At 38.4% G+C, this 12670-nt stretch overlaps 1 protein-coding gene across 1 annotated transcript in view; it reads right to left on the reverse strand.

The window, feature by feature from the left end:
- The window catches only part of LOC143297120 (ras GTPase-activating protein 1-like), a 41996-nt gene that overhangs the window by 10216 nt on the left and 19110 nt on the right, over positions 1-12670 (reverse strand). The window contains exons 11-16 of the mRNA XM_076609294.1: positions 11366-11439; positions 10546-10633; positions 9554-9783; positions 7166-7239; positions 3955-4130; positions 2880-3042 (exon numbers count right to left, since the gene is read on the reverse strand). Coding sequence (XP_076465409.1) covers positions 2880-3042; positions 3955-4130; positions 7166-7239; positions 9554-9783; positions 10546-10633; positions 11366-11439 — 805 coding nt within the window. The remainder of the gene's footprint in view (positions 1-2879; positions 3043-3954; positions 4131-7165; positions 7240-9553; positions 9784-10545; positions 10634-11365; positions 11440-12670) is intronic.

Below are 12670 nucleotides of genomic sequence, written 5' to 3' on the forward strand. Positions count from 1 at the left end.
TATACGAATGCAGTTTAGCTTGTCATGTGGGGTGCCGAGGTCAATGGCTTGCTGGCGAGTGTATTGTTACTAAATCTCACGAAGAAACTTTCCATTTGACCCTCGACACGTCCACAGTACCCAGTGTAGCTGTGATTGTCATGCTGCCCCATGAGGAAAACGTGGAAAATTTTTAATTGTTGAAATCACTATAGCATTCTGTTGTCAGGGGTGAGTTAATGAAAGATATTCAAACAGCAACATTCACTCTGAACATAAATGAGTTGCAGGAAGAAAAACACACCTACACCCACACTAGGTTAATGAAAGATATTCAAAATGGCAACATTCACAACGGTGCAAAAACGTATTGTTTGTGTGTAGTTTGTGTGTGCAGTCTGTGTGTTCTGTCCAGAATTTTGTTTTCTTTCCTCTTAACTGCAGACAAGAAATAGAATGTCATGTTATTTTTTAACCATATTTCTGGCAAAAAACTTAGACTCAATAAATTCTTGTGGTTATGGATGTGGAATGAAGTAAACTGGAGACATTCACAATCCAGAAATAAGGATTTACCTAGGAGACTTAAACCTATCATTGGTATGTGTGGAAAGAATCTTTATTTCTTAACGTTTAATCCTTATTTGGTAGTGACAAAGTATTTCCAGATAAAATTAATTTGTTAAAGTTTACTATCGACACACACACACAATCAAGACACAGATTTAGTACATAAGCCGAAAAGAATCTGTGAATTCCTTTGTATTGATAGAAATGTGAAACTAAGCTATCAAGGTGATTTTTGTTACCCGAATGGAATATATTGGTATTTATGCAGTTGTCACCCTTGTGTGTAAATTGAAATAAAAAACAAAACAGAAATAATGATAATAAACCTGCAGACCACTGCACATGATAAGAATGCTCCTGTATCCAAATACATCAATTACCTTCATATCTATCTATGTAATGTTACCTAAAGTGATACACACACACACACACATATATATATATATATACATACATACACACACACACACACACACATATATATACACACACACACACACATAGATATATATATATATATATATATATATATATATATATATATCAAAGGCCTCATATTTGCAGAATGATTCCAGCACTGGCAACAGTGATGGACTTTCAATCAAGATGGCTGCCTTTGATGATGTTTCAACTACAAATTTCAGAATACCCATTCTAATCAAATCAGTACCCTCTTTAAAATATTTGAATGCAGTAAAAATTTATTATAAAAAAAAAAAAAAAAAAAAAAAATTTACGGAGTTGTTTGTGTCAATCTGCGAGTTTGGTCCAGAATTTCTTTTTCTTTTTTTTCCTTCTGTTGATAAGAAACAGATCTCAGGCTAACTGTCAACCACACATTCTGGCAACGAAGTAGAAACGACCTAATGAGGCTAATCACATCTTGTGGATCCGGATGTGAAACAAAATAAACCTCTGGAGAGTTAATGAAATCAAATCTTGACGATCCGGAAATCCTGATTAACCCAGAAGACTTATAGCCTATAACTGATAGGAGTGGAAAATTTTAAAAATTTTTCTGTTTAACTCTTTCTCTACCAGGTTTCTGTGTGAAAAACATTCTGCAGTGCCAAAAAATTAAAATATTTTAAGACTCAATGCTCTCAGTCACACACTCTGGTTCATATCAGAACAACAAAGTGGACTTGTTCACTTCAAAGTTGGAAGGGGGGAAGGTTCGTTTCCTGTTGCACTGGAAAGCTGGCTGTAGCTGTCAGGCTGTGTTACAATGTGAAAATGGTCCACTGAACATGACCTTTCAACGGTCCACTGAATGTTTCAAGGTTCACTAAAGTCACCTATGGCGGTGAACAGTCTTGTTGACAAAAGCTGCCTTTGGCAAGAGTCAATCCAGATTTGGTATTCAGAGACAAAGTATTTCCAGAGAAAATGAATTTGTTAATTACAGTTTACTACAGACAGACGCACACACACAGACAGACAACCAAAACACCAGGTTATTACACAGACTCTCGTTGTGTGTAAAAACATACATGTGAGCCAAAAACCACGATCAAAAACATGTACAGTAAGGCACTGAAAATGGCAGAGACCTCAAGGACTATTACAAAGCTGAACACAATAAAGACCTCCTTTGTCAATTTCATGAAAAGACACAGACTTCAAAGGCTATTACAAAGCTGAACACAATAAAGACCTCCTTTGTCAATCTCATGAAAAGACACAGACCTCAAAGGCTATCACAAAGCTGAACTCAATAAAGACCTTCTTTGTCAATCTCATGAAAAGACACAGACCTCAAAGGCTATTACAAAGCTGAACTCAATAAAGACCTTCTTTGTCAATCTCATGAAATGACACAGACCTCAAAGGCTATTACAAAGCTGAACTCAATAAAGACCTTCTTTGTCAATCTCATGAAATGACACAGACCTCAAAGGCTATTACAAAGCTGAACTCAATAAAGACCTTCTTTGTCAATCTCATGAAATGACACAGACCTCAAAGGCTATTACAAAGCTGAACACAATAAAGACCTTCTTTGTCAATCTCATGAAAAGACACAGACCTCAAAGGCTATTACAAAGCTGAACACAGTAAAAACCTTCTTTGTCAATCTCGTGAAATGACACGCTTCACGGGCTATTACAAAGCTGAACACAATAAAGATCTTTGTCAATACAAAGCTGAACACAATAAAGACCTTTGTCAATACAAAGCTGAACACAATAAAGACCTTTGTCAATCTCATGAAAAGACACAGGCCTCAAAGGCCATTACAAAGCTGAACACAATAAAGACCTTCTTTGTCAATCTCATGAAAAGACACAGGCCTCAAAGGCCATTACAAAGCTGAACGCAATAAAGACCTTCTTTGTCAATCTCGTGATCGTTCAGAGTGCGCAGCAGCACCACTTCCTTGCGGTCGGAGCTGAAGATGCGTAACAGGGCCCGGGCCAGCATGGACCAGTCCTGCTTCGGGCACAGCTGGGACAGCGTCAGCAGGTTCTCATAGCCCTCCTCTATCAGCAACTGTCCACAAAATATGGCATGTCAAAGTATGATTTATAATTCTGACATGACAAAATATGACTTATTAGTCCCCGAAAACAGAGTATGGCTGTCTACACTGCAGGATAAAAACAGCTATACATGTGAAAGCCCACTCGTGTACATAAGAGTGAATGAGGGACTTGCAGCCCACGAATGAAGAAGATTTATTATCATTTCTGATTATTTTTAATGAAAAACACACACACAAAAAAACCCACACATAAATCTGAAATAAGTTTGAGCTGATCAACAGTATCTGGATCAATGATTGTCACCATTTTTTTTCTTCTTCTTTTTGTTGCTGCTGTTGTTTAATCAAACCAGTTCAGCTCTTTCTTAATGCTCCCTGTCTGCCTAGGAAACTTAACTGCATCTTTAGCCATTTCTACTTATGTGCCTATTTATTTACATTACTTTCATTTGTTCTTTTGATACTTGAAACTGGAATCATTCTCTCTTTAATGTTCAAAGTGAAACTAAAATCATTCTATCCTTAATGTTCAGGGGACACACATTTCCATAAAAGAAAGATGTTAGAAAGTTTCTTTTGAATCACACACATGCATGCTTGATCATCAGTAACAGTTCAGAGATTAATGTAAAAAAAAAAAAAAAATTAAAAATGAAAATGGAAACTTTCTATTTTATTCCAAACCATAGATTGTGACAGGATTTATATATATATATATATATATATATATATATATGCAGTGATGGTTATGCATTCATCTATATAAAACACGCTGTTCTCTCTCTTATTCTCTCTTCGTCTATACATATCACATTCTTTCCCTCCACTGCCATGTTGTTCTCTCCAAATATAAATATTTCAAAACCAATCTAACTGACCCATTTCTACCTGCGACCAACGTGCTGCAGCCCCCCACCTACCTCCTTCAGACTGGTGTACTCCGCCTGTGGCAGCAGCACCTGGTGCTTGTAGTGGGCACGGAACCTCAGGGACCCCACCTCCCCCTTGGACCACTGGCCCCCCACCGCCACCAGGGGGTAGTGCTCGTCTATACTCTCCTGGTTTTCTAGCGAGGCCAGCTGGACCGTCACAGAGCCTGCAAGGAGGAGGAATTTTTGTTTAATGTCCCGTCACACATATCGGTGATTGAAGACATTTTGTTAAAGTATTTATGAGGAATTTTTGTTGAATGTCCCATCACACATATCGGTGATTGAAGACATTTTGTTAAAGTATTTATGAGGAATTTTTGTTGAATGTCCCATCACACATATCGGTGATTGAAGACATTTTGTTAAAGTATTTATGAGGAATTTTTGTTTAATGTCCCATCACACATATCGGTGACTGAAGACATTTTGTTAAAGTATTTATGAGGAATTTTTGTTGAATGTCCTGTCACACATATCGGTGATTGAAGACATTTTGTTAAAGTATTTATGAGGAATTTTTGTTTAATGTCCCGTCACACATATCGGTGATTGAAGACATTTTGTTAAAAGTATTTATGAGGAATTTTTGTTTAATGTCCCGTCACACATATCGGTGATTGAAGACATTTTGTTAAAGTATTTATGAGGAATTTTTGTTTAATGTCCCGTCACACATATCGGTGATTGAAGACATATAAGTATTTATGACTACATCTGAGTATTACCGGTTAGAAGGGGTGGGAGATGTGGATGAATGGAGGGTTGGGGGAAACTGGGCAAATGAGGGTAAAAATGTGGGTGAAATTTGGAAGAAAAAACAAAACAAAAAAAAAAAACCCTCTAAATACAGTTACAGGAAATTACTTAAAGGACTTCGTAAAAGAGAAGTCGTTAAACTGACAAGCGAAACAACTGAGCCTGCAACCCCAGTATACACAAGCTCCATTTTTCTTTTTTTAATATCAAGGATGCATGATTTTGAATACGACTAACGTAATGTCTGTCTGACGTTTAATCATAGTTATTGACACACATACTCTACTTTTCTTTTTTTAATATTCAGGAAGCATGATATTGAATATCACTAACATAATGTCTGTCTGATGTTTAATCATTGGTATTGACACACAAACTCTACTCTTCTTTTTAATATTCAGGAAGTATAATATTCAGTATCACTAACATGATGTCTGTCTGACATTTGATAATGGACAATGACACACATACTCTACTTTTCTTTTTTAATATTCAGGAAGCATAATATTCAGTATCACTGACATGTCTGTCTGACGCTTAATCGATGGACATTGACACACATACTCTACTTTTTAAATATTCAGAAAGTATAATATTCAGTTTCACTGACATAATGTCTGTCTTAAGTCTAATTGATGGACATTTTCTAGCTGGACATTGTATTTAGAATATGTTCAAGTCTAATCAATGGACACTGACACACATATTCTACTTAAAAAAACAAACAAACCAGGAAGCATAACATTCCTTATCACTAAATATAACATATATAATGTCTGTCTGACATTTAATAATGGACATTGACACACATACTCTACTTTTCTTTTCAAATATTCAGGCAGTATAATTTTCAATATCACTAACATAATGTCAATCTGATGTTTATAATGGACATTGATCCACATACTTTTCTTTTTAGATATTCAGGAAGTATAACATTCAATTTCACTGACATAATGTCTGTCTCAAGTTTAATTAATGGACATTTTCTTTCTGGACTTGTGTTCAGACTATGTCAGTATGTGATGTTATGCCAGGGTTTTAAACTGACCTGGTGTGTTTGCGTAAATGCATGAAGTATTGTCATTTGAGAGGACTTCTGAACCAGTGGTCAGGGTTTGTTCCCCTGTTCCAACCTGGCGTGTTCTTGGGGAAGACACTTTACTCTGATTTTCCTCACTCCACCCAGGTGTGAATGGGTACCTGACGTGGGTGGGGAAGGTTAAAACGGCAAAAGGAGAGGACTGGGCCCTGCCTTCCTATGCCCAGCCCGAGATACAGGGGATATGAATTCACAGCCCCAATGGCTGTAAAAGGCTTTCACCTTTTGAATGTCTTTTGCATATGTGCATTTATATACGACACAAAAGCATACAGGTGATGCCTCCCAGTTTTATTGGTACCTGTCTGTGCACTTTAACCCAGAAACACTGCATCTGAACTTAGTTACTATCACATGTGTACCTCTTGTGTAGTTTGTTCTATATATATATAGTGCATGTACTTTACAATCATGCACATACTTGAACTATTTCGCAGTCATACATACATAAATACTGAAAATGCACTTTACAAAGAACAAATCTTAACAATTCATGACATTTATTCTAACACATTCAAACTTGAGATTTACTTCACTTTTAACTCACAGTTATACATAATAGTGCATTTTACAATTACAGATGTACTGACATATTTAACGATTATGCATGTTCCGAATGTGTGTTTTGTGCTGATATATTTTTGAATTATACATATTCCAGTTGTGTATTTTACAATTAGCAAGTTTTAAAAAACAACAACATTTAAAGGTAATCATGACCATGGCACTGCTGTTATTAAATATCAGGTAATCAAAAGTTAACAGCTTTAACATTATCTGAAGTGGAAAGATCAATAATGCTGATGACACCACTAAATCAGTATTGCTGATGAAACCACCAAATCACCATCACATATGACAGAAGTTCTTACAAAAGGGTTTAAATTCAAAGCATTAAGATCACTACAGCTTACTGTACATGATACTTTTTCTTTGAAAATGACAGGGCAGTGGTAAAAATAAGCGCTGCACTTGAAATTCAATATAAAATTCTGCAAATATTTTTTTAGCATATTGTGTAGATAATAATTAAAAAATCAATGTCACTTCACACATAAAAATAAAAGAAACAGTTGCGAAACACACACACACACACACACAAAAAACAAGCCAGTGAATGCCATGGTGTTTCTCTTTCTTCAACCCCTGCCCCCACCCCCCCTTCCACTTCCTTTCCAATGTGATTTAAAAAAAAAAACGAAAAAAAAAAATGCTTTGTGTGAAACAAGTTTCAATATATGTTACCATTTGTTTTTTGTTTCTTTTTTATAAACAGGGTGAATAAAAAAAAAATATACATATACATTTCTTAAAAAGGTATCATTTATAATTGCACAGTACCAATGAACATTTCTCTGTTGCGCTTGACGTTGATTAGTGAGACGGTGAAGCTCTCCACATCTGAAGGGATGTCACTGAAAAACAACCACGCGCTTTTAACAGCAGTGCTTTATCAACATTTGTTTTCCTATAAATCATCTTCACAAACACACACACACACACACACACAGACACACACACACACACAGAGTCATCAATGGAAGAAAAATAACCCAAAAAGGAGACAGACTGACAGGAACACAGAGAAAGAGGGAAACAAAAAACATAACAGAAATGGAGGTGACAGCAAAATCTCACTTTTTTTTTTTTTCATGTGTCACACTAAAGCAGAATGCCTTTTGCTTGAAATGACAAACAACTAAAATGCAGCTCATGACATCTGTGCTATGATTCCATGAATAACAAGCAACCCCCCCCCCGTCCCCCCCCCCCAAAAAAAAATATATTGCTGAAAGAAAAAAAGAAACATTTCATTGATTCTTTGGTCTATGTCCTGTTTCGTAATTCACTTCTCCGGTATCAATGCCATCCGAATGAGCGCATTACACATACCAAAAAAACCCACAAAAAACCCCCCAAGTATTCTTCAACAAGGTTTTCGTTTACATAAAAAACAACAAATTTCAGTCCACGTTAAAAATTCCTCAACGCTCAGGAAACTCACTTTCATGTAAAAAACACTGCTGCACAGAAAAGGCTTCAACACACTTAAAGCCTCCAACGTTGGCAGGAATACTACAACTACTACAACTCTCTAACTGAAACCCCTCACCCCAAAAGAGGTCCCCGCAACGCAGGAATACTACAACAACTACAACTCACTCTAACTGAAACTCCTCGCCCCAAAAGGGGTCCATCAACGCAGGAATACTACAACAACTACCACTCACTCTAACTGAAACTCCTCGCCCCAAAAGGGGTCCCCAAAGCAGGAATACTACAACTACTACAACTCACTCTAACTGAAACTCCTCGCCCCAAAAGGGGTCCCCCAATGCAGGAATACTACAACTACTACAACTCACTCTAACTGAAACTCCTTGCCCCAAAAGGGGTCCCCCAACGCAGGAATACTACAACAATAACTCACTTTAATTGAAACTCCTTGCCCCAAAAGGGGTCCATCAACGCAGGAATACTACAACAACTACCACTCACTCAAACTGAAACTCCTCGCCCCAAAAGGGGTCCATCAACGCAGGAATACTACAACAACTACCACTCACTCTAACTGAAACTCCTTGCCCCAAAAGGGGTCCCCCAACACAGGAATACTACAACAACTACAACTCACTCTAACTGAAACTCCTCGCCCCAAAAGGGGTCCCCCAACACAGGAATACTACAACAACTACAACTCACTCTAACTGAAACTCCTCGCCCCAAAAGGGGTCCCCAAAGCAGGAATACTACAACTACTACAACTCACTCTAACTGAAACTCCTCGCCCCAAAAGGGGTCCCCCAACGCAGGAATACTACAACTACTACAACTCACTCTAACTGAAACTCCTCGCCCCAAAAGGGGTCCATCAACGCAGGAATACTACAACTATTACAACTCACTCTAACTGAAACTCCTCGCCCCAAAAGGGGTCCCCAAAGCAGGAATACTACAACTACTACAACTCACTCTAACTGAAACTCCTTGCCCCAAAAGGGGTCCCCAAAGCAGGAATACTACAACTACTACAACTCACTCTAACTGAAACTCCTCGCCCCAAAAGGGGTCCCCCAATGCAGGAATACTACAACTACTACAACTCACTCTAACTGAAACTCCTTGCCCCAAAAGGGGTCCATCAACACAGGAATACTACAACAATAACTCACTTTAATTGAAACTCCTCGCCCCAAAAGGGGTCCCCGCAACGCAGGAATACTACAACTACTACAACTCACTCTAACTGAAACTCCTCGCCCCAAAAGGGGTCCACCAACGCAGAAATACTTCAACAACTACCACCACTCACTCTAACTGAAACTCCTCGCCCCAAAAGGGGTCCCCCAACGCAGAAATACTTCAACAACTACCACCACTCACTCTAACTGAAACTCCTCGCCCCAAAAGGGGTCCATCAACGCAGGAATACTACAACAACTACCACTCACTCTAACTGAAACTCCTCGCCCCAAAAGGGGTCCCCGCAACGCAGGAATACTACAACTACTACAACTCACTCTAACTGAAACTCCTTGCCCCAAAAGAGGGTCCCCCAATGCAGGAATACTACAACTACCACCACTCACTCTAACTGAAACTCCTTGCCCCAAAAGGGGTCCCCCAATGCAGGAATACTACAACTACCACCACTCACTCTAACTGAAACTCCTCGCCCCAAAAGGGGTCCCCCAACGCAGAAATACTTCAACAACTACCACCACTCACTCTAACTGAAACTCCTCGCCCCAAAAGGGGTCCCCACTGTCACAGGTCTGTGTGCGGGCGACCCGGTGCTGGTTGAGGGACAGGATGCAGGCCGGGTGGGTCAGCAGCTTGGTGGCCACATGGTGGGCTGAGAAGACGGTGACTGACAAACTGTGCAGGGAGCGAAGCCCCTTGCCCGGTGGAGCCCCTGACGTGTTCACGCACGACACCTTCAAGATGTGTACCCATCTCTGGCAGGGTGGAGGGTTGGGGGGAGAGGGTGGGGTCAGGGGAGGGGTGAGAGAAAGCAAAATCCGTTAGAAGAAAGTAAAGAAGTAATGACAAAAATCTCTCCAGTGATAAAATCACACATGATAAAATTCAAAGACATAATTACAGACTAGGACAAGATAAAAATTTGTTCTCTCTCTTCTTTTTTTTTTTAACCCCACTGAAATATTGAAGACCAAAGTGTGGCTGTGGAAATTTTAATATGATAAAAAACAAAACAAAAAAAACATTCTTCAGACTAAAAGGTGAGCAAAATTACCCATCTATTAACGTGAATCTGATGAAAACAAACATAAGCTTGAGTGTTTAAAAAAAAAAAAGTTCTAAGGTTATCATTCCACTGTCTCATTAAACCAAATTGTAGACTATCTTCAACTGACATAATGTACTTTGTGTCTCTTTCCCAGTCTTCCATAAAAATTTACAAACTGACCAAAGCAGAAATTGAAAAAAAAACCCCAAAAACAAAAAAAACAAACAACAAAATTACAAACTGAACAGTTTTCTTTTGATCGTTTGCCACACTGATGAAAGCAACCATTCCTTCCTACTCCTGTACTTCCTCAAAAATACATTTCCGACCAACGCACACATACAACCTCAGTCACTCACTCACATGCACATACATGCAAACACACACTCTAAACAAGTGTGTGCGTGCACACCTAAAATCATGCTCATTAACACATACACACTCACAAACACAACCATCTGTAACTTACTCGCACAACTTCACTGCTCTCTGCAGTAATGAAGGAAGTAGTTTTACTCTGGTTGTCATACATGGACACCAGGAGGTAACAGTTGGGCCTGCCATGATCAAGAGGAACAAAGTGAGCAATGTGTTCAGATTACAAGACATGGACATCAACACAACAAAAACACCACGCACTTATGGAAACTGCTAGGTCCGACCACTATTATTTCAGGTGGGGATATTGCAAACCCACCACTTTTTTCTTAATAATAATAATAATGGATACTTATATAGCACACTACCCAGAAATCTGCTCTAGGTGCTTTACAAAAACGCTTTTGTTAACATAAAACATTATATCTATGTTACATACACACACCAAAATGTGACTACACACACACACACACACACTGCATACATACATTTTAACATACATGTGTATCTAACAGCTACCCGAACACATACGCACACATAGGCAGGCACAAACTTGCATAAACACACGCACACACAATACACATTCATATAAATGCATGTAGTTATGTACGCATACATATGTATACACACATAGTCGAGCACAGCTAATGCAAACATGACTGCAGGCTTGAGACTGGAATCAATGATGTACTTCAGGATAAACACTGACAAAAAAACTGCCTTTGACAACTCAATGAACATTTTCAGTTTATTTTCTAGTTGCGATAAGTTCATTGGTCATCTTTTAACATTCTTTTTTCCTTCTTTTTTTCAAAATAATGAAAGCAGGATCAACGCTTCAAGACTTGTTCTATTACATTACAACATACAAGTTACAATATACAAAGCACATTACCACCACTTCAGTTTACCTGCCAAACCAGCTGTCATGAACAGGATAGATGGAAGTGTAGTTGAGTTCCACCAGTCCCTTCGGTTTGGACCTCTGAAAGATTCCCAGCCACAGGTCACACACACAACCAGTGAAATGGTACCTTCATACATCAACAAGAGAGGCAAGGCCTTCAAGACACTTGTGATAAATTAAGTCCCCTTGCATTAATTACTGAGTAATTTCCCTTTTTTACTAGCTGCACCAAAACGTTTGCAAAATAAATAAAAATTCCATGCTTAGCAAAAGAAGTTCCCGTTTGAACAAAAAATGATAATAATGACTGCTCTTGTTGTTGGGTCAGAATATCAGATCAAAGTGCCAAGTTTAGAGAATACAAAAAATATAAATATAACAGTAAATGCAGTTTGCATATAATTAGGCTTCTCTTTTTTATTTTTTGTGCCCATCCCAGAGGTGCAATATTGTTTTAAACAAGATGACTGGAAAGAACTGAATTTTTCCTATTTTTATGCCTAATTTGGTGTCAACTGACAAAGTATTTGCAGAGAAAATGTCAATGTTAAAGTTTACCACGGACACACAGACACACGGACACACACACACAGACAACCGAACACCGGGTTAAAACAAAGACTCACTTTGTTTACACAAGTGAGTCAACAATGAAATGGTGCCTTCATACATCAACAATGAAATGGTGCCTTCATGTTTCAACAATAAAATGGTGCTTTCATACATCAACAATGAAATGGTGCCTTCATGTTTCAACAATAAAATGGTGCCTTCATACATCAACAATGAAATGGTGCTTTCATACTTCAACAATGAAATGGTGCCTTCAGAAATGATGCCTTCATATTTCAACAATGAAATGGTGCCTTCATACATCAACAATGAAATGGTGCTTTCATACATCAACAATAAAATGGTGCTTTCATATTCAACAATGAAATGGTGCCTTCATATTTCAGCAATGAAATGGTGACCTCTTACTTCAACAAACTACCAAGTAAAAAGGCCACAGGTCACTAACAACCAGTGAAATGGTGCCTTCATACTTCAACAGTGAAAAAGTGCCTTCATAATTCAACAATGAAATGGTGCCTTCACACCTTCATACTTCAGCAATGAAATGGTGCCTTCATACCTTCATACTTCAGCAATGAAATGGTGCCTTCATACCTTCATTCATACCTTCATACTTCAGCAATGAAATGGTGCCTCCATACTTCAACAAACTACCAAGCCAAGAGGCCACAGTTATAACCCAGGGACAGACAGTTTTCCTCAATCCTCCGCTCTACCTTTTTGTAATGGTGTG

This window comes from Babylonia areolata, chromosome 22 (genome assembly GCF_041734735.1).
Source record: "Babylonia areolata isolate BAREFJ2019XMU chromosome 22, ASM4173473v1, whole genome shotgun sequence".
NCBI lineage: Eukaryota > Metazoa > Mollusca > Gastropoda > Neogastropoda > Buccinidae > Babylonia > Babylonia areolata.